Source organism: Periophthalmus magnuspinnatus, chromosome 4, assembly GCF_009829125.3.
Source record: "Periophthalmus magnuspinnatus isolate fPerMag1 chromosome 4, fPerMag1.2.pri, whole genome shotgun sequence".
Lineage (NCBI taxonomy): Eukaryota > Metazoa > Chordata > Actinopteri > Gobiiformes > Gobiidae > Periophthalmus > Periophthalmus magnuspinnatus.
The window spans coordinates 33,541,240-33,562,575 of NC_047129.1; the positions used below are offsets into that span (position 1 = coordinate 33,541,240).

The 21,336-nt window shown below is 50.1% G+C and overlaps 2 protein-coding genes across 2 annotated transcripts in view; one reads left to right on the forward strand and one right to left on the reverse strand.

The window, feature by feature from the left end:
- Positions 1-1,581: 1,581 nt before the first annotated feature.
- Positions 1,582-2,852, reverse strand: s1pr1 (sphingosine-1-phosphate receptor 1). The gene has a single exon (XM_033964780.2). It carries the CDS (start codon positions 2,720-2,722, stop codon positions 1,631-1,633), a length of 1,092 nt encoding a protein of 363 aa, XP_033820671.1. The 5' UTR covers positions 2,723-2,852; the 3' UTR covers positions 1,582-1,630.
- A 16,249-nt stretch (positions 2,853-19,101) lies between these two features.
- Positions 19,102-21,336, forward strand: part of LOC117370340 (transcription factor JunD) — a 176,831-nt gene continuing 174,596 nt past the window's right edge. The window contains exon 1 of the mRNA XM_033965737.2: positions 19,102-19,123. The gene's annotated coding sequence lies outside the window, so the exon portion shown is untranslated. The remainder of the gene's footprint in view (positions 19,124-21,336) is intronic.

Sequence of the window (21,336 nt, forward strand, 5' to 3'; positions counted from 1 at the left end):
GTTTTTGTGTTGATTCGTGATCCAGGGTTGAACCTAAAAACCTAAGCGGACACAAAAAGGTGTAAGGACTCCCCCTGCTGGTGAGCGGAGGGTTTACGCTGTTCCATTTTGTAATTCCACTGAACCGACGAGGCAAAAAATCACTAAAACACCAAAATTTCATGTTCTCTGGAGGATTACGAAGTTGTGACGTGCTTAAAGCTGCACTGCGGAACTTTTCTAACGCCGGATACGCGTCATCTGCTCGGAGATTTGACGACGTCGGCTCGAACGCTCCGCAGTACGGCATTAAACAGTTGGATAAATGTCGAAAAACGGTATCCAGGTGACTGTAGCTTTGAGAGATTACACCGACAAACATCTCCACAGAGAAAAGCAGGTCACGGGTCAGATCTGTGGAGAGGCAAGCCCACTCACAGTAAAAAAAAAAAAAAAAAAAAAAAAAGATATGTTTTTCAAGGTTTTAACATGGAAATGTTTAATGCCTTAATGTGGAAAATTCCTGGCAAAGTAATAACGTCTCCACACACTTTAAAAATTGCTCACACCTCACCTGAAAAGTTACACAGTAGAGCTTTAAATGAATCAAATTTCCAGACTGAAATGGTCAAACTTACGGCGGGGGCGATGCAGTTTTGGTCAGATCGTCATGGTTACAACTCGACCACTCCCACCCCTGGCCTCAGTCACGCTCTGTCTGAGTGAGTGACAGGTGGGTTCGGCCAATCACGGCGAAGCGGTGACTTTCAGAAGTTTAACGTACGTTTACGTGAATCGTGACGAAACTGAAACTGTGATCTGGTTTTAAGAAAATGCTAAAAGTTGTATTTTTTTTTTGCCTCCTGTCAAACTGCAACACCAAACTTGAACGATTTAGGACTAAAGTCTGGTTTATTTCGCTACAATTCCTGAATCTGTTTGGATCATGTTGCTAAAAAAATCAGCTGTTTCACTTCCAACTGTGTCCAGCAGAGGGCGCAGACACTAATCCCAGAATTCAATGGGAGAAGCGTCGCGTCAGTCCCATAAACAAACACGTCCTTTCTGAGGTTTCGTCTACAGTTTCATGTTTCCTGGAGTCTTACGACGTTGTGACGCGCTTAAAGACCCACTGTGGAACTTTTCTGGCGGTGTGTGTGCTGCTCGTCTCCATGGAGATGCCTTTGCGAAGGCTTGAAAGTTCGACAATACGGCATTAAACACGGACGAGGTTTTTAAAATTTCTTTGACACACCTTTTTTTCGTGGTGTTTTTCTTTCAACAAAAACGCCCGTAATTCAGTAAAAGCAAGAGACGCATTAATGCCATACAGTGGAACATTTCAGGCGACGTAATCTCCATCGGCGTTAAAGTGTTTAACGTCCGATAAGAGAAGTTCCTTAGTACAACTTCAAAATAATCATCCTAACTCCACAGGTTTACGTCAGTGCTCAAATTTCGTCACATTTCCTGAATCTGTTGCTAAAATCAGTCCATGTTTTGCTCCCAACTGTCGCCAGCAGAGGGCGCAGACACTAATCCGAGCGTAAGTGACGGCGTTTTCCAGATGTAAGCGAACCCGTGAGATAAAACGTGGAATATCTTTGCTTAGTTTTCCAAAAGTTAGTTGAAAATCCTGAGCGTTTGGCGTTTAGGACGAGGACGTGATGTTAGCGGACGCGGTTTCCTTCGGCGAGTATTCTCCTTCCTCCTTGTTGGGATGGGAGGAGTTATCCGACTTGCTCCGGCTGAACTCCGCGATGGGTCCGGACTGGAACTTGGGTCGGATCCAGGCTGTGCAGCAGAGGAGCGTCTTCAGGAACGCGCGGCGCATCTCGTTACTCGTCAGCGTGTAGATCAGCGGGTTCATGGCCGAGTTCAGCACGGCTAACGCTAGGAACCACTCGGCTTTGTACAGGATGGGACACGTTTTCGTTTCGCACGCTACGTCGAGGAGGAGCAGGATGAAGAGCGGCGCCCAGCACGCGATGAAGCCGCTCAAAACGATGATGACGGTTTTCAGAAGAGCCATGGACTTCTCCGAGCTCTTGCTGTTGGCGCCGGTGCTACCTCGGGCGCCGTTCGTAACTTTCCGGAAGACGAGTTTCCGGCTTCGCGTGCGGACCAGGGCGTAAATCCTAGCGTAAAGCACGACGATCGCCATGAGGATGATGCTAAAAACCGTCGTACAAAATAAGATGTAGGTTTTGTGGTACAGCGGGAGAACGGTAGAGCAGTTTTCCATGCTCTCGATGCAATTCCACCCCATGATCGGCAACCCGCCTAGCATAGCGGCTATCATCCACACCGTGCTAATCAACAAGAACACCCTGAACGTGTTTCCGTTGTTGTGGAGCTTCATCTTTAGCATGGTCAGGTGCCGTTCAATCGCGATCGCTAACAGGCTAAAAACCGACGCGGCTAACGCTACGAACATACTCCCCTCGCGGAAAAACCACTGCGTCGGCGTTAGCTTGTACGTGTTCGCGCCCGATAGCAGGATGTTGGCGGTGTAAACGACGCCGGCGAGCAGATCGGACAGCGCTAAGTTCCCGATGAAGTAGTACATGGGTTTGTGGAATTTCTTCGTTCGCCAAATCGTGATTAAAACCAAAAGATTCTCGAGGAAAATGAAGCAGCAGACGATGATAAAAACCACGGAGTCCGCCTTCAGACCCGAGTCCTGCTGGGTTTTGCGGAACTTGCCGGTGTAGTTGTAGTGCGCGGCGATGAGGTCGGCCATTTTGGATCAGAGACGCGGGCGCAGTTTCCAAAAAATGCAGGTTAAAAAAGGTATTCCATAGAGCCGAGGCGCTACATCGCTTAGAAAAGTCTGTTTTCTGATCGTTAATGCGGCAGAGAAAAGCAAATATCCAAACGATTTAAGTTAAAGTGACGTTTTTAAGCAGCGTTCCAGCAGATAATCGAAAAAAGCAAATCAAAAATAGTCCAGACGGTTAATCCAACGTGATCAGTGAGTCTGTAGATTCGGAAAAACGTGAAATCCAACTATTTCAAAATGTAAATTGTTTGAATAAAGTTGTTTTTTTTCCAGTTCTCACTTGTCAAATCCACAAACGTCGACTCCTGTGTCCACAAATGTCCCAAAAAAATAATCAAATTGTTGAAGAATTGAGGAAAAGTGTGAAAATTAGATCCAGACGATGTTTTTCTCGTTTAAATCCTCTTTGCTGCAGAGATGAGGGACGTGAAGGAGCAGAGAGACGTGTCCCGAGACGATCCACCAGAGGGCGCCGTACGACAGGACGAGACAGAGGACGAGACAGAGGACGAGACAGAGGACGAGAGAGCAGGGGCCAGGGCATCCGTCTGAAAAGAGAGAGAGAGAAGGGGAGAGAGAGAGAGAGAGAGAGAGAGAGAGAGAGGAAGTTACTTTGAGCCTGAAGCATAAACTCATTCAATTTACACTGATGTGTATGGATTTATTATATATATAGAACTACTACTACTACAAGAAATACTACTACTACAACAAGGAATACTACTACTACTACAAGAAATACTACTACTACAACAAGGAATACTACTACTACTACAAGAAATACTACTACTACTACTCCTGCTGCTCCTCCTCCTCCTCCTCCTACTACTACTACTACTACTTCTGTTTTGTCCTAGTTTTGCCCGGTTCGCCCTTGTTTAGTCCTGGTTTAGACCAGTTTTAGTCCAGTTTTAGTCCTGGTTTAGTCCTGGTTTTGTCCTGGTTTAGACCTGGTTTAGTCCAGTTTTAGTCCTGGTTTAGTCCTGGTTTAGACCTGGTTTAGTCCAGTTTTAGTCCTGGTTTAGTCCTGGTTTAGACCTGGTTTAGTCCAGTTTTAGTCCTGGTTTAGTCCTGGTTTAGACCTGTTTTAGACCTGTTTTAGTCCTGGTTTAGTCCTGGTTTAGTCCTGGTTTAGTCCTGTTTTAGTCCAGGTTTAGTCCTGTTTTAGTCCAGGTTTAGTCCTGGTTTAGTCCTGGTTTAGTCCTGTTTTAGTCCTGGTTTAGATCTCGTGTCTTCATGTTTACAGGGTTGTTCTGTCGTTGAGGTTCAGACACAAAGGTTTTTTTTTTGTGGCGACATCAAAACCAACAGTAAAAGTTTAAATGTTTTCAGATCTGTCTCTCTCTCTGCTTTTCTCTCTCTCTCCCTCCTCTCTCTCCCTTCTCTCTCTCTCTCTCCTCCTCTCTCTCTCTCCTCTCCCTCCTCTCTCTCTCTCCCTCCTCTCTCTCCCTTCTCTCTCTCTCTCCTCCTCTCTCTCTCTCCTCTCCCTCCTCTCTCTCTCTCCTCCTCTCTCTCCCTCCTCCTCTCTCTCTCTCCTCCTCCTCCTCTCTCTCTCCTCCTCTCTCTCTCTCTCCCTCCTCCTCTCTCTCTCCCGCCTCCTCTCTCTCTCCTCCTCTCTCTCTCCCTCCTCTCTCTCTCCTCCTCTCCCTCTCCTTTCTCTCTCTCTCCCTCTTTTCTCTCTGTCTCCCTCCTCTCTCTCCCTACTTTCACTCTCTCTCTCCCTCCTTTCTCTCTCCTCTTCCTCTCTCCCTCCTCTCTCTCTCCTCCTCTCTCTCCCTCCTCTCATCGCACTGTGTCTCTGCATTTGACCCGTCCTCAGTGTCTCTGGGTTAAACCTGCATTTGACCCGTCGTCAGTGTCTCTGGGTTACTGTCAGGAGCAGTGGACCAGCTTAGTTTAGACCAGACACAGGCAGAACATGCAAACTCCACACAGACACAGGCAGAACGTGCAAACTCCACACAGAAAGAGGAATCAAAAACAGGAACTACAGAATACAAACCTTTGACCATCTACAATCACACATTATGGAACTGGACTAGTCCTCCTGGTTTAGACCTGGTTTAGACCAGGTTTAGACCAGGTTTAGACCAGGTTTAGACCGGGTTTAGACCTGGTTTAGACCGGGTTTAGACCAGGTTTAGACCGGGTTTAGACCTGGTTTAGACCGGGTTTAGACCGGGTTTAGACGAGGTTTAGACTGAGTTTAGACCGGGTTTAGACCAGGTTTAGACCAGGTTTAGACCAGGTTTAGACCAGGTTTAGACCAGGTTTAGACCAGGTTTAAACCAGGTTTCAACCAGGTTTAGACTGGGTTTAGACTGGGTTTAGACCAGGTTTTGGACAGGTTTTTAACCGGGTTTAGACCAGGCCTAGATTATTTCCGATAAAAAATTAAAGCTACAGTATGTAACTTTCTGGAGGTGGCACATCTCTTGAATGATTCCATGGAAACAGAAATTTAAAACTTTGGAAAATTCAGGACCAGATCAGGACTAAACAGGGACTATAACTGGACCAAACCAGGTCTATATCTGAACTAAAATGGGCTCAGGTTAAGATTATCCAGCCACAGGAACAACATTTCCATGGAAACAAGGAGGAGGAGTCAGGTTTGTGGAGATGCGAGCCCGTTCACAGTCAGGACCCAGGTTTTCTATGCGTTTTTCAGCGCAATAAACTCAACCAAATCTGAAAAACGCGCTTTTCTCTGGGTCTATTTTGGGCCACAATGGGCTTTTCTGACCCAGGAGCCGCTGTTGTTTCGCTCGGCCCCTGGTCCCAAACACGTCGGGACTAATTGGGATGCCGCTCGCCTCTGCGTTTGAGCGCGAGCCTGTTCCCACGGTACAAAGAAAAAAAAAAAAAAAACTATTCACAAGAACTTTCTCCAGCGGGTCACAGTCTCACCGAGGGACAAGCGCGCGTCAAACCAGCGCGTAACGGCGACTTTAAGAACCAAAAACATCCAAAACTACGGCTCCGTGTCCACAGAGTTTGTCCATTTTCACACTGACACTTTCACAAACGCCTGGACCACAACTTTATTTCATTATTCGATCACTTCTGGGCCCAGTTTTCCTTTTAACGCGTGCGTAAAAGGCGATGTCGTGTGCGTAAAACGTGCGTAAAACGTGCGTAAAACGAGAAACTGGTTAAATCGGTTTGTTTGTGTGTGTTTTTTTTTTCATTATCTAAAAAAAATTCCAGCTCAGATTGAAGGTTTTTCGTGCGCAGTGGAGGGATGGCGCACGGGGCTCCATCAGAATTCGCGTTAATGTGCAAAACGTGCGTCCCAAAACGTGACAATAAACAAGAACGTGACTTTTTATCAAACTAAAACGTCTTGGTTCAGGGAATCAAAAGCTAAAAGTGAACTGTAAAGAACATCTGAAGTTGAAGAAGCATAAAAACACCGATCCGTGCGAGCGCAGAGCAAAGCAGCGCTCTCCTGATGCGTTTGGGATGTGTCGCACCAAACTGCGCTAAAAACACCAAACAGCGGCTGAAACCTGAGTTTGCGACACTTCTGATCTGTTTGTGACGCATAAACGAAGCCGTAAACAAAGATAAAGTTTTAATAAATAGAGTTTAAATGAAAGAAAAAGTGTTTTACCTCGAGGGAAAGAGCGGAGGCGAGTGTCCCGCAGCGGAGTGAGGTGGATTGGCCCCGGCGCATGCGCACTGCCAGGAGTCCCGTTAAGATCCATTGTCAAAAATCAGTGAAGTTTAGACCAGATTTAGACCTGGACTGGTTCAGTCCTGGTTTAGACCTGGTTTAGACCTGGTTTAACCCTGGTTTAGACCTGGTTTAGACCTGGTTTAGACCTGGTTTAGTCCTGGTTTAGTCCTGGTTTAGTCCTGGTTTAGACCTGGTTCAGTCCTGGTTTAGTCCTGGTTTAGTACCTGGTTTAGTCCTGGTTTAGTCCTGGTTTAGTCCTGGTTTAGTCCTGGTTTAGTCTTGGTTTAGTCCTGCTTTAGTCCTGCTTTAGTCTTGGTTTAGTCCTGGTTTAGTTCTGGTTTAGTCCAGGTTTAGTCCTGGTTTAGTCCTGGTTTAGTCTTGGTTTAGTCCTGCTTTAGTCCTGCTTTAGTCTTGGTTTAGTCTTGGTTTAGTCCTGGTTTAGTCCTGGTTTAGTCCTGGTTTAGTCCTGGTTCAGTCCTGGTTCAGTCCTGGTTTAGTCCTGGTTCAGTCCTGGTTCAGTCCTGATTTAGTCCTGGTTTAGTCCTGGTTCAGTCCTGGTTTAGTCCTGGTTCAGTCCTGGTTCAGTCCTGGTTCAGTCCTGATTTAGTCCTGGTTTAGTCCTGGTTTAGTCCTGGTTTAGTCCTGGTTTAGTCCTGGTTCAGTCCTGGTTCAGTCCTTCTCTCAAACACATCACTTTAATGCCACACTGTGGGCAAAGCCCCATCTCCATGGAGACAAGCAGGTGAAGTTCCACAGTGCAGCTTTACATTGATTTATCTGAGTCTTGGTTTTGATGAGTCCAATGTGCAGAGTTTATGAAACGAATCGACCAATCAGACGCCCCGAAGGTGAGGTCATCTTTTACTCTTTTATTACTTTCACTATGTTACACACACACCTACACAACACACACACACACACACACACACACACCCACCCCACACACACCACACACACACAACACACACCCCCACACATACACAACACACACACACACACATACACCCCCACACACACCACACACACACACTAACACACAACACACACACTAACACACAACACACACACACATACAACACACACCCACACACACATACACACACAACACACACATACACACACAACACACACACACACACACCTACACAACACACACACATAACACACACACACCACACACACACACTAACACACAACACACACACTAACACACAACACACACACCTACACAACACACCACACATAACACACACACACAACACACACACACACACACAACACGCACACACACACAACACACCCCGCACACAACACACACACATAACACACACACAACACACATACACACTAACACATAACACACACACAACACACATACACACACACACCAAACACACACAACACACACACAAAACACACACCACACACACATACACACACAAACACACCCCAAAACACACAACACACACACACACACCCCCACTGACACACAGGGGGAGGATGGGAGGGCATCTGACACATCAGGCCCACATCAGATAAATTCGTCCTTTTGTCTGTGACGCTTGTTTTTAGATAAATATTAGTTTCTTCCTGGTTTAATCCCAGTGGGAACTTCACAGCGGACCCCGCCTCCCCCGGTGACCCCCGCCTCCCCCGGTGAGTCCCCCCCCCGTCCCGGGTCATGACCTTTCACCCCTCACATTTGGGCCAATCAGCTCGTCTCTCACTGGGGCGTGTAAAACGAGGTCAGAATGAGCAGGTGCGACGGGTCTCATGAACATTTAATGTGTTTGTGAATAAAAGTGTGAAAATGAAGAGGAGGAGGAGGAGGAGGAGGAGAGGGAGGAGAGGAGAGGAGGAGAGTGAGGAGGAGAGGGAGGAGAGGAGGAAGAGAGGGAGGAGGAGAGCGAGGAGGAGAAGAGGAGGAGGAGGAAGAGAGTGAGGAGGAGGAGGAGGAGGAGGAGAGGGAGGAGGAAGAGAGGGAGGAGGAGGAGGAGAGGGAGGAGGAAGAGAGGGAGGAGGAAGAGGAGGAGAGGGAGGAGAAGGAGGGAGAGGAGGGGAGGGGAGGAGGAGGAGGAGAGGGAGGAGGAAGAGGAGGAGAGGGAGGAGAGGGAGGAGAGGGAGGAGGAGGAAGAAGAGAGGGAGGAGAGGGAGGAGGAGGAAGAAGAGAGGGAGGAGAGGGAGGAGGAGGAAGAAGAGAGGGAGGAGAGGGAGGAGGACGAGGAAGAGGGAGAGGAGGAGGAAGAGAGGGAGGAGGAAAAGGAGGAGGAAAAGGAGGATGAAGAGAGGGAGGAGGAGTAGGAGGAGGAGGAAGAGGAGGAGGAGAGCATGTTCATCAAAACCAGACCTGGAGTTGTGTTTTGTTTCATTCACATTTTATTATTAGTCTGTTCCAAACGCTCTGTTCCACCCTGTGATGTCATCAGGTGGTGACCTCGACTAACGTCAAACGTCAAAGCAAAAATCACAAAAGTCCAGACGTGTGAGTCACAATGAGACGTGTCAGATTCATCCAGAGCGAGGTCCGTCTGGTCTGGAGCTCATTGGCCGCCATCATTTACAAACAAAATCACATGACTTAACCCCGCCCTAGTGCGCTTGAGTCTCTATGGTTCTCATCTCTGTGTTATAATTTACACATTTTAAATCGCAATATTCATTTAAATCCACCTCATAAAAGAAAGTTCGGTAATTCAGGGGGAGAAAACTGTGGCGTCCAGTGGAGCTGACGTCACCGTAAACGTCATCACAGCAAAGCGCCGCTGTAGCGCCCCCTGTGGACAGATTAAAAAAAAATTGTACCAAAATGACGACACGACGCTACCGAATCCTACGACTATCAACGATTAAGAAAATAAAACTGGAGAAGGAAGTGCGGACGTCACAGTGGGCGTGTCACAGTGGGCGTGTCACAGTGGGCGTGTCACAGTGGGCGTGTCCCAGTGGGCGTGTCCCAGTGGGCGGTGGAGGTTAAACGGGGGCAGATTGACAAAATGGCATCTTGAAAATACTAGAACACGACTTAAACATGGATGAACAGTTTGAAGAAAAGGGCGGAGTTAGTTTTTCCCGTTTTAGTTCCTCTTAATTCAATAAAATTTTCTTTCTGGAAAAACAAAATAGACCAAAAACTGTGACCAAACATAGTCGACGCTCTGACTCCACGTTCGTACCTTTACTTTTGGGGGGGAAGTCTGGCGTGCGACCTCACTTCCTGTTTACGGTTTATGAACTCTGGGTTGTTTCCACGGCAACGCGGACATCGTGACCCCGCCCTGACCCCCATCAGCTGATCGTCACGCAGAATGTACCGCGCTCAGACTTAATGCGTCGCGAGCGCGTGAGGAATCGGTCACCGGCAGATGAAAACGGGACGAGGTCAGAGGTCAAAATGGAGGTCAGAGGTCAAAATGGAGGTCAGAGGTCAAAATGGAGGTTAGTCTGAGTTGGCAAATATTCCGAATGTAAATGCTCTGACCTGAGAGTTGTGCAAATTTTGAGCTTTTTTTTCTCTTTTTTTTTACTGAAACAAAAGGTGCAATATGTAACTTTCCTGGTGACCTGCTTGTTTCCATGGAGACGTGAGCGTTGCCTGGTTACCTGTTGCGTTTAATAAAGGTTTGAGTCTTGTTCTAAAGCTGTTAACGCGTCAAAAACAGACCTGGAGTTGTGTTGTGTTTCATTCACACATGTTTGAGTCGCACTTTATTATTAGTCTGTTACATCTACAAAGATCAAAACGCGACGTTCCACCTTGTGATGTCATCGAGTGGTGGTTTTCAAAGTGAACAGAGACATTTTACCTTTAGTTCAGTCGAGATAAGTGTCAATCCCATGTCAGAAATAATAAAAAGATGATTCTACTGAAGATGTATAGAGCACTTCCTGCAACGCTGTCAATCAAACCTGTTGCTAACGGTAACAGGAGCGACCTCGGGGAAAGACGGCGCCTGATTGGTCTGTTTTTAATGTTCAGATCTTGATTTACAGACACAATAGTGAAATTAATTAGTTAATAAGAACATTTAAGACAAAAATGACGAGTCTGAAGCCGCAGAGACAGAGAGAGGAGCCACAGATTATCAATAGAAAGTGAATTGGAGTCAGAGTCAAAGGAGCAGGAAGTGCACATGTTCACTTCCTGTTTGTAACGCGGCGTTAGCGTGTTCGCTCGGTCCGTTTACATAAACGGTCTGGGCCCTGTGTCCTCGGTCTCTGGTTCAGTCGTGTCATGTGACCTTCAGGCTCAGTGTAAACAGATGAACATCTCTGAGTCGTTTACCGTAAAGTCTGAGCTTCATCCCCTGATCCTCGGATTATTTTTATAAAAACACAAAACAACCCTGTGTCTGAGCCAGGACTGAACCAGGACCAAACCAGGTCTAACCGTGGTCTGTTGTTGAACAATAGAAAAGTAACAGGAAGTGAGGAGGAAGAGAGAGAAACCACTTCCTGTCGGTCACATTCTTCACACGTCATAAATATTTTACCTTTACCTCATTTTAACTTAAGTATAAGACTCATGGTTCAGTCCTGGTCCTGGTCTAGTCCTGGTCTAGTCCTGGTCCTGGTCTAGTCCTGGTCTAGTCCTGGTCCTGGTCTAGTCCTGGTCCTGGTCCAGTCCTGGTCCTGGTCTAGTCCTGGTCCTGGTCTAGTCCTGGTCTAGTCCTGGTCCTGGTCTAGTCCTGGTCCAGTCCTGGTCCTGGTCTAGTCCTGGTCCAGTCCTGGTCCTGGTCTAGTCCTGGTCCAGTCCTGGTCTAGTCCTGGTCCTGGTCTAGTCCTGGTCCTGGTCCAGTCCTGGTCCTGGTCTAGTCCTGGTCTAGTCCTGGTCCTGGTCTAGTCCTGGTCTAGTCCTGGTCCAGTCCTGGTCCTGGTCCTGGTCTAGTCCTGGTCCTGGTCCTGGTCCTGGTCTAGTCCTGGTCTAGTCCTGGTCCTGGTCTAGTCCTGGTCCAGTCCTGGTCTGGTCCTGGTCCAGTCCTGGTCCTGGTCCAGTCCTGGTCTAGTCCTGGTCTAGTCCTGGTCCTGGTCTAGTCCTGGCCTAGTCCTGGTCTAGTCCTGGTCCTGGTCTAGTCCTGGTCTAGTCCTGGTCTGGTCCTGGTCCTGGTCTAGTCCTGGTCTAGTCCTGGTCCTGGTCTAGTCCTGGTCTAGTCCTGGTCCTGGTCTAGTCCTGGCCTAGTCCTGGTCCAGTCCTGGTCCTGGTCTAGTCCTGGTCCTGGTCTAGTCCTGGTCCTGGTCTAGTCCTGGTCTAGTCCTGGTCTAGTCCTGGTCCTGGTCTAGTCCTGGTCCTGGTCTAGTCCTGGTCCAGTCCTGGTCTAGTCCTGGTCTGGTCCTGGTCCTGGTCTAGTCCTGGTCTAGTCCTGGTCTAGTCCTGGTCCTGGTCTAGTCCTGGTCTAGTCCTGGCCTAGTCCTGGTCTAGTCCTGGTCTAGTCCTGGTCCTGGTCTAGTCCTGGTCTAGTCCTGGTCCAGTCCTGGTGCTGGTCTAGTCCTGGTCCTGGTCTAGTCCTGGTCTAGTCCTGGTCCAGTCCTGGTCTAGTCCTGGTCCTGGTCTAGTCCTGGTCCAGTCCTGGTCCTGGTCTAGTCCTGGTCCAGTCCTGGTCCTGGTCTAGTCCTGGTCTAGTCCTGGTCTAGTCCTGGTCCTGGTCTAGTCCTGGTCCAGTCCTGGTCCTGGTCTAGTCCTGGTCTAGTCCTGGTCCTGGTCTAGTCCTGGTCTAGTCCTGGTCCTGGTCCTGGTCTAGTCCTGGTCTAGTCCTGGTCCAGTCCTGGTCCTGGTCTAGTCCTGGTCTAGTCCTGGTCCTGGTCTAGTCCTGGTCCAGTCCTGGTCCTGGTCCAGTCCTGGTCCTGGTCTAGTCCTGGTCTAGTCCTGGTCCTGGTCTAGTCCTGGTCCTGGTCTAGTCCTGGTCTAGTCCTGGTCCTGGTCCTGGTCTAGTCCTGGTCTAGTCCTGGTCCTGGTCTAGTCCTGGTCTAGTCCTGGTCCTGGTCCTGGTCTAGTCCTGGTCTAGTCCTGGTCCAGTCCTGGTCCTGGTCTAGTCCTGGTCTAGTCCTGGTCTAGTCCTGGTCCTGGTCTAGTCCTGGTCTAGTCCTGGTCCTGGTCTAGTCCTGGTCCTGGTCCAGTCCTGGTCCTGGTCTAGTCCTGGTCCTGGTCTAGTCCTGGTCTAGTCCTGGTCCTGGTCTAGTCCTGGTCCAGTCCTGGTCCTGGTCTAGTCCTGGTCCAGTCCTGGTCCTGGTCTAGTCCTGGTCCAGTCCTGGTCTAGTCCTGGTCCTGGTCCAGTCCTGGTCCTGGTCCAGTCCTGGTCCAGTCCTGGTCCTGGTCTAGTCCTGGTCTAGTCCTGGTCCTGGTCTAGTCCTGGTCTAGTCCTGGTCCAGTCCTGGTCCTGGTCCTGGTCTAGTCCTGGTCCTGGTCCTGGTCCTGGTCTAGTCCTGGTCTAGTCCTGGTCCTGGTCTAGTCCTGGTCCAGTCCTGGTCTGGTCCTGGTCCAGTCCTGGTCCTGGTCCAGTCCTGGTCTAGTCCTGGTCTAGTCCTGGTCCTGGTCTAGTCCTGGCCTAGTCCTGGTCTAGTCCTGGTCCTGGTCTAGTCCTGGTCTAGTCCTGGTCTGGTCCTGGTCCTGGTCTAGTCCTGGTCTAGTCCTGGTCCTGGTCTAGTCCTGGTCTAGTCCTGGTCCTGGTCTAGTCCTGGCCTAGTCCTGGTCCAGTCCTGGTCCTGGTCTAGTCCTGGTCCTGGTCTAGTCCTGGTCCTGGTCTAGTCCTGGTCTAGTCCTGGTCTAGTCCTGGTCCTGGTCTAGTCCTGGTCCTGGTCTAGTCCTGGTCCAGTCCTGGTCTAGTCCTGGTCTGGTCCTGGTCCTGGTCTAGTCCTGGTCTAGTCCTGGTCTAGTCCTGGTCCTGGTCTAGTCCTGGTCCTGGTCTAGTCCTGGTCTAGTCCTGGCCTAGTCCTGGTCTAGTCCTGGTCCTGGTCTAGTCCTGGTCTAGTCCTGGTCCTGGTCTAGTCCTGGTCTAGTCCTGGTCCTGGTCTAGTCCTGGTCTAGTCCTGGTCCAGTCCTGGTGCTGGTCTAGTCCTGGTCCTGGTCTAGTCCTGGTCTAGTCCTGGTCCAGTCCTGGTCTAGTCCTGGTCCTGGTCTAGTCCTGGTCCAGTCCTGGTCCTGGTCTAGTCCTGGTCCAGTCCTGGTCCTGGTCTAGTCCTGGTCTAGTCCTGGTCTAGTCCTGGTCCTGGTCTAGTCCTGGTCCAGTCCTGGTCCTGGTCTAGTCCTGGTCTAGTCCTGGTCCTGGTCTAGTCCTGGTCTAGTCCTGGTCCTGGTCCTGGTCTAGTCCTGGTCTAGTCCTGGTCCAGTCCTGGTCCTGGTCTAGTCCTGGTCTAGTCCTGGTCCTGGTCTAGTCCTGGTCCAGTCCTGGTCCTGGTCCAGTCCTGGTCCTGGTCTAGTCCTGGTCTAGTCCTGGTCCTGGTCTAGTCCTGGTCCTGGTCTAGTCCTGGTCTAGTCCTGGTCCTGGTCCTGGTCTAGTCCTGGTCTAGTCCTGGTCCTGGTCTAGTCCTGGTCTAGTCCTGGTCCTGGTCCTGGTCTAGTCCTGGTCTAGTCCTGGTCCAGTCCTGGTCCTGGTCTAGTCCTGGTCTAGTCCTGGTCCTGGTCTAGTCCTGGTCTAGTCCTGGTCCTGGTCTAGTCCTGGCCTAGTCCTGGTCTAGTCCTGGTCCTGGTCTAGTCCTGGTCTAGTCCTGGTCTAGTCCTGGTCCTGGTCTAGTCCTGGTCTAGTCCTGGTCTAGTCCTGGTCTAGTCCTGGTCCTGGTCTAGTCCTGGTCTAGTCCTGGTCCTGGTCTAGTCCTGGTCTAGTCCTGGTCCAGTCCTGGTGCTGGTCTAGTCCTGGTCCTGGTCTAGTCCTGGTCTAGTCCTGGTCTAGTCCTGGTCCAGTCCTGGTCCTGGTCTAGTCCTGGTCTAGTCCTGGTCCTGGTCTAGTCCTGGTCTAGTCCTGGTCCTGGTCTAGTCCTGGTCCTGGTCCTGGTCTAGTCCTGGTCTAGTCCTGGTCCTGGTCCAGTCCTGGTCTAGTCCTGGTCCAGTCCTGGTCCTGGTCTAGTCCTGGTCTAGTCCTGGTCCTGGTCTAGTCCTGGTCCAGTCCTGGTCCTGGTCTAGTCCTGGTCCTGGTCTAGTCCTGGTCCTGGTCTAGTCCTGGTCTAGTCCTGGTCCTGGTCCTGGTCTAGTCCTGGTCTAGTCCTGGTCCAGTCCTGGTCCTGGTCTTTCAGATGCTTGTGTCTGTTTCTCTCTTGTTGTCATGGTGATGTTCAGTTATGCAGCTCAGAGCCAAAGGAAAAAGACTTTTGTTCAACTCTCTCTCTTTTTTCAGCACTATCCCTCTCTCTCTCCCTCTCTCTCTCCCCTCCCTCTCTGTCTCTCACTCTCACACTTTCCCTCTCTTCCCTCCTCTCTCTCTTTCTAAACCACTGTTTCTCTCCTCACCTTCTCTCCCTCTTCTCTTTCTGTCTCTCTCTTCTTTCTTTATTTCTTTCTCTCTCTTGCTCTCTTTAGCTCTAGCCCTCTCTATCAACCTGCCCTCCTCCCCCTTTCCTCTCTCTCTTGGTCTCTGTCCCCCCTCTCCTCTCCTCTCTTCTCTTCTCTTCTCTTTTCTTCTCTTCTCTCTCCTCTCCCTCTTTCTACTCTTCCTCTTTCACCCCTCCCTCATCTCTCTCTCTGTCTCTCAGTTCTTTCTCTCTCTTTTCTCTTCTTCATTGAAACAGTTTCACTCACATTCCTCCTGCAGAGGGCGATAGGACAGAAGTGTGATGCTCCGAGGCACAACAACAGAGACCAGGACTAAACCAGGACTAAACCAGGACTAAACCAGGACTAAACCAGGTCTAAACCAGGACTAAACCAGGACTAAACCAGGACTAAACCAGGTCTAAACCAGGACTAAACCAGGTCTAAACCAGGACTAAACCAGGACTAAACCAGGACTAAACCAGGACTAAACCAGGTCTAAACCAGGACTAAACCAGGACTAAACCAGGACTAAACCAGGACTAAACCAGGTCTAAACCAGGACTGAACCAGGACTAAACCAGGACTAAACCAGGTCTAAACCAGGACTAAACCAGGTCTAAACCAGGACTGAACCAGGACTAAACCAGGACTGAACCAGGACTGAACCAGGACTAAACCAGGACTGAACCAGGACTAAACCAGGACTAAACCAGGTCTAAACCCGGACTGAACCAGGACTAAACCAGGACTGAACCAGGACTGAACCAGGACTAAACCAGGACTAAACCAGGACTAAAGCAGGACTGAACCAGGACTGAACCAGGACTAAACCAGGACTGAACCAGGACTGAACCAGGACTAAACCAGGACTAAACCAGGACTAAAGCAGGACTGAACCAGGACTAAACCAGGACTAAACCAGGACTAAAGCAGGACTGAACCAGGACTAAACCAGGACTAAACCAGGACTAAACCAGGACTAAACCAGGTCTAAACCAGGACTAAACCAGGACTGAACCAGGACTAAACCAGGACTGAACCAGGACTAAACCAGGACTGAACCAGGTCTAAACCAGGACTAAACCAGGTCTAAACCAGGACTAAACCAGGTCTAAACCAGGACTAAACCAGGACTGAACCAGGACTGAACCAGGACTAAACCAGGTCTAAACCAGGACTAAACCAGGACTAAACCAGGACTAAACCAGGTCTAAACCAGGACTAAACCAGGACTGAACCAGGACTAAACCAGGACTGAACCAGGACTAAACCAGGACTGAACCAGGTCTAAACCAGGTCTAAACCAGGACTAAACCAGGACTAAACCAGGACTAAACCAGGACTAAACCAGGACTAAACCAGGTCTAAACCAGGACTAAACCAGGACTAAACCAGGACTAAACCAGGACTAAACCAGGTCTAAACCAGGACTGAACCAGGACTAAACCAGGACTAAACCAGGTCTAAACCAGGACTAAACCAGGTCTAAACCAGGACTGAACCAGGACTAAACCAGGACTGAACCAGGACTGAACCAGGACTAAACCAGGACTGAACCAGGACTAAACCAGGACTAAACCAGGTCTAAACCCGGACTGAACCAGGACTAAACCAGGACTGAACCAGGACTGAACCAGGACTAAACCAGGACTAAACCAGGACTAAAGCAGGACTGAACCAGGACTGAACCAGGACTAAACCAGGACTGAACCAGGACTGAACCAGGACTAAACCAGGACTAAACCAGGACTAAAGCAGGACTGAACCAGGACTAAACCAGGACTAAACCAGGACTAAAGCAGGACTGAACCAGGACTAAACCAGGACTAAACCAGGACTAAACCAGGACTAAACCAGGTCTAAACCAGGACTAAACCAGGACTGAACCAGGACTAAACCAGGACTGAACCAGGACTAAACCAGGACTGAACCAGGTCTAAACCAGGACTAAACCAGGTCTAAACCAGGACTAAACCAGGTCTAAACCAGGACTAAACCAGGACTGAACCAGGACTGAACCAGGACTAAACCAGGTCTAAACCAGGACTAAACCAGGACTAAACCAGGACTAAACCAGGTCTAAACCAGGACTAAACCAGGACTGAACCAGGACTAAACCAGGACTGAACCAGGACTAAACCAGGACTGAACCAGGTCTAAACCAGGACTAAACCAGGTCTAAACCAGGACTAAACTAGGACTGAACCAGGACTAAACCAGGACTGAACCAGGACTAAACCAGGACTGAACCAGGTCTAAACCAGGACTAAACCAGGTCTAAACCAGGACTAAACCAGGTCTAAACCAGGACTAAACCAGGACTGAACCAGGACTGAACCAGGACTAAACCAGGTCTAAACCAGGACTAAACCAGGACTGAACCAGGACTAAACCAGGTCTAAACCAGGACTAAACCAGGACTAAACCAGGTCTAAACCAGGACTGAACCAGGACTAAACCAGGACTAAACCAGGACTGAACCAGGACTAAACCAGGACTAAACCAGGACTAAACCAGGACTGAACCAGGTCTAAACCAGGACTAAACCAGGACTGAACCAGGACTAAACCAGGTCTAAACCAGGACTAAACCAGGACTAAACCAGGTCTAAACCAGGACTGAACCAGGACTAAACCAGGACTAAACCAGGTCTAAACCAGGTCTAAACCAGGTCTAAACCAGGACTAAACCAGGACTAAACCAGGTCTAAACCAGGTCTAAACCAGGACTGAACCAGGACTAAACCAGGACTAAACCAGGTCTAAACCAGGTCTAAACCAGGTCTAAACCAGGACTAAACCAGGACTAAACCAGGTCTAAACCAGGACTAAACCAGGTCTAAACCAGGACTAAACCAGGACTAAACCAGGTCTAAACCAGGACTAAACCAGGACTCAACCAGGTCTAAACCAGGACTAAGACCATGGACCTTGTGACAAATAGAAATTATCTGGATAAAAAAACATTTAAATATTTTACTTCTGGAGATTTTTATAAATATCAAAAAATGAGACAGAGTCCTGAGACGGTCCATCGTACGGAGAGAGAGAGAGAGGGGGGGGGGGGGGGGTGTCGGAGGGGGGCTCAGGGGGTACAGTGAGGGGCAGAGGGGGCAGAGGGGGCAGAGGGGTACAGGGGTCATTCATCTCATTATACAGACTCTGTGAATGAAGAGGCTTTGTGCAGAGATTGGAGATGCCCCCTCCTCTGCACAATCCCTCTCTCTTTCCCCTCTGTGTCCCCCTCTCCTCTCTACACCTCTCTCTCTCTCTCTTGTATATCTCTCTTTCCCCTCTGTGTCCCCCTCTCCTCTCTACACCTCTCTCTCTCTCTCATGTGTCTCTCCTGTCTCTCTCTCTCTTGTACGTCTCTCTTTCTCCCTCCCTCACTCTTTCTTGCGTGTCTCCCTCTCTCTTTCATATATACCTCCTTCTCCCTCTCTCTCTCTCTCTCCCTCACTCTCTTTATTTCTTCATCTCCTCTGCCTCTCTTCTCTCTCTCTTTCTCCTCTGTTTCATTCTCTACCCATTCCTCTCTCTTTATTCACATTCTCTCCCATCTCTCAATTCTCTCCCTCTCTTCTTCTCGTCTTCTCCTCCGTTTCCCTCTCCTTCTGTCCTGTTCTCTCTCTCTCTGTTTGCTCCCTCTTTCCTTTCCACTTTCCTCTCTTCCTCTCTTTCCCTCTCCCTCCTCTTCCTTTCTCTCTCTCCATCTCTCATTATTACTCCCCTGTTCCTCCCTCCGTCTTTCTTCCTCTCTTTCTCTTCTCCTCTGTGATTCTCTCCATTGTTAGATCCCGACAGGTTTAACCCAGAGACACTGAGGGCGGGTCAAATGCAGGTCCCCCAGGGGTCAGTTCTGGGACCCGTCCAGATCTAAACCAGGACTAAAACAGGACTGAACCAGGACTGAACCAGGACTAAACCAGGACTAAACCAGGACTAAACCAGGACTAGACCAGGACTAAACCAGGACTAAACCAGGACTAAACCAGGACTAGACCAGGACTAAACCAGGTCCAAAGCCCTGATCCTTCAGTTTCTCTTTTTGCTCCACCTCAAACTAAAGGTTTAATCAGTGACTCCGCCCACTCCTGACACACGCCCAAATTTGGTCGACACGTTTAGAACGACTGAGGAGGTGAAAACTGCAACGAATCAACAGGCTCAGAGGAGGAGCAGAGGAGGAGCAGAAGAGGAGCAGAGGAGGAGCAGAGGAGACGGTCAGAGGAGTAGAGGTGGTTCGGATGATGCAGAGGAGGTTCAGAGGAGGTGCAGATGATGCAGAGGAGGTGCAGATGGTGCTGAGGAGGTGCAGATGGTGCTGAGGAGGTGCAGAGGAGGTGCAGATGATGCAGAGGAGGTGTAGATGGTGGGGAGGAGGTGCAGATGGTGCAGAGGAGGTGCAGATGATGCAGAGGAGGTGCAGATGATGCAGAGGAGGTGCAGATGATGCAGAGGAGGTGTAGATGGTGCAGAGGAGGTGCAGATGGTGCAGAGGAGGTGCAGATGATGCAGAGGAGGTTCAGAGGAGGTGCAGATGGTGCAGAGGAGGTGCAGATGGTGCTGAGGAGGTGCAGATGATGCAGAGGAGGTGCAGATGGTGCTGAGGAGGTGCAGATGATGCAGAGGAGGTGCAGAGGAGGTGCAGATGATGCAGAGGAGGCGCAGATGGTGTAGAGGAGGTGCAGATGGTGCAGAGGAGGTGCAGATGATGCAGAGGAGGTGCAGATGATGCAGAGGAGGTGCGGATGATGCAGAGGAGGTGCATATGATGCAGAGGAGGTGCAGGTGATGCAGAGGAGGTGCAGATGATGCAGAGGAGGTGCAGGTGATGCAGAGGAGGTGCAGGTGATGCAGAGGAGGTGCAGGTGATGCAGAGGAGGTGCAGATGATGCAGAGGAGGTGCAGGTGATGCAGAGGAGGTGCAGATGATGCAGAGGAGGTGCAGATGATGCAGAGGAGGTGCAGGTGATGCAGAGGAGGTGCAGATGATGCAGAGGAGGTGCAGATGATGCAGAGGAGGTGAAGTTGTGGTGAAATAGTTAAAGTTGCTGAGGCTGATTCTTCTGATTCTTTGGGTGAATGAAGCTGAACAACAAAACAAAAGAAACGACACGCCCCCAACTCTCCACAGAATGTCACCCCAGAGTCCCCTCGAAAAGAGAGGGAAAGAGGGGGGAGGAGGAGAGGAGAGAGGGAGGAGGAGAGGAGAGGGAGGAGAGGGAGGAGAGGGAGCAAGAGAGGGAGAGAGGAGAGATGAAGAAGAAGAGACAGACCAGCCCCCAACTCTCCACAGAATGTCACCTCAGAGCCCCCTCGAAAAGAGAGGGAAAGAGGGGGGAGGAGAGGGAGGAGAGAGGGAGGAGGAGAGGAGAGAGGGAGCAAGAGGGGGAGCAAGAGAGGGAGCAAGAGGGGAAGAGAGGAAGAAGAAGAGACAGACCAACCTCCAACTCTCCACAGAATGTCACCTCAGAGCCCCCTCGAAAAGAGAGGGAAAGAGGGGGAGGAGAGGAGAGGGAGAAGAGAGGGAGGAGGAGAGGAGAGGGAGAAGACAGGGAGGAGGAGAGGGAGCAACAGAGGGAGCAAGAGAAGGAGAGTGGAGAGAGAGAGGAAGAAGAAGAGAAATACCAGCCCCCAACTCTCCACAGAATGTCACCTCAGAGCCCCCTCTCCAACACAGAATAGTGAGAGAGGGGGAAAGAGGGGGGGAAAGAGAGGAGGAGGAGGAGGAGGAGGAGGGAAGAGAGAGAGGGGGTGAAAAGAGAGAGAGAGGAGAGGAGGGAAAAGAGAATGGAGAAATGGAGAGAGAGGGAGGGGGACAGAATAGGAGGGAAACAAGAGGGGGGAGAAAGAAAGACTAAGGAAGAGAGGAGGGAGAAGTAAGGAGAGAGAGAGAGAGAGAGAGAGAGGAGGAGGGAGAGAGAGGGGGAGAAATGAGGCTTACGCAACAACAAGAGAATCTGATCATTAACAACTCTATTCAACTCTGCAACGAGCTATTCAGAGAGAGAGGGAGGGAGAGGAAGAGGGGAGAGAGGGAGAGGGGAGAGGGACACGGAGGAGAGATGGAACGGAAACAGAGAGACAGAGGGGGAGAAGGAGGGAGGTGTGGGATGAGGAAGAAAGAGGCAGGGGTGATGGAGGAGAGATAGAGCACAATAGAGGAGAGAGGGAGAGAAAGAAAGAGAGGAGAGCGAGAGAGAAAGGGGAAGAGAAAGATGGAGAGAGGTGGAGGAGAGGAGATAGAAGGGAAACAGAGGGAGACGAGGGAGGGGGAGAGGAAGACGGAACTGGGGTGATGGAGGAAAGAAAGAGCTCAAGAGAAGAGAGAGAGGGAGAAGAGAAGGAAGAGAGAGAGAAAGATGCAAAGAGAGGGAAGAGATGGAGGAGAGGAGATAGAGAGATGAGATGATAAACATTCAGAATGAAAACA

Excerpts from the sequence above, each read along its gene's own strand:
- s1pr1 (XM_033964780.2), bottom strand. The coding sequence starts at position 2,722 with ATGGCCGACCTCATCGCCGCGCACTACAACTACACCGGCAAGTTCCGC.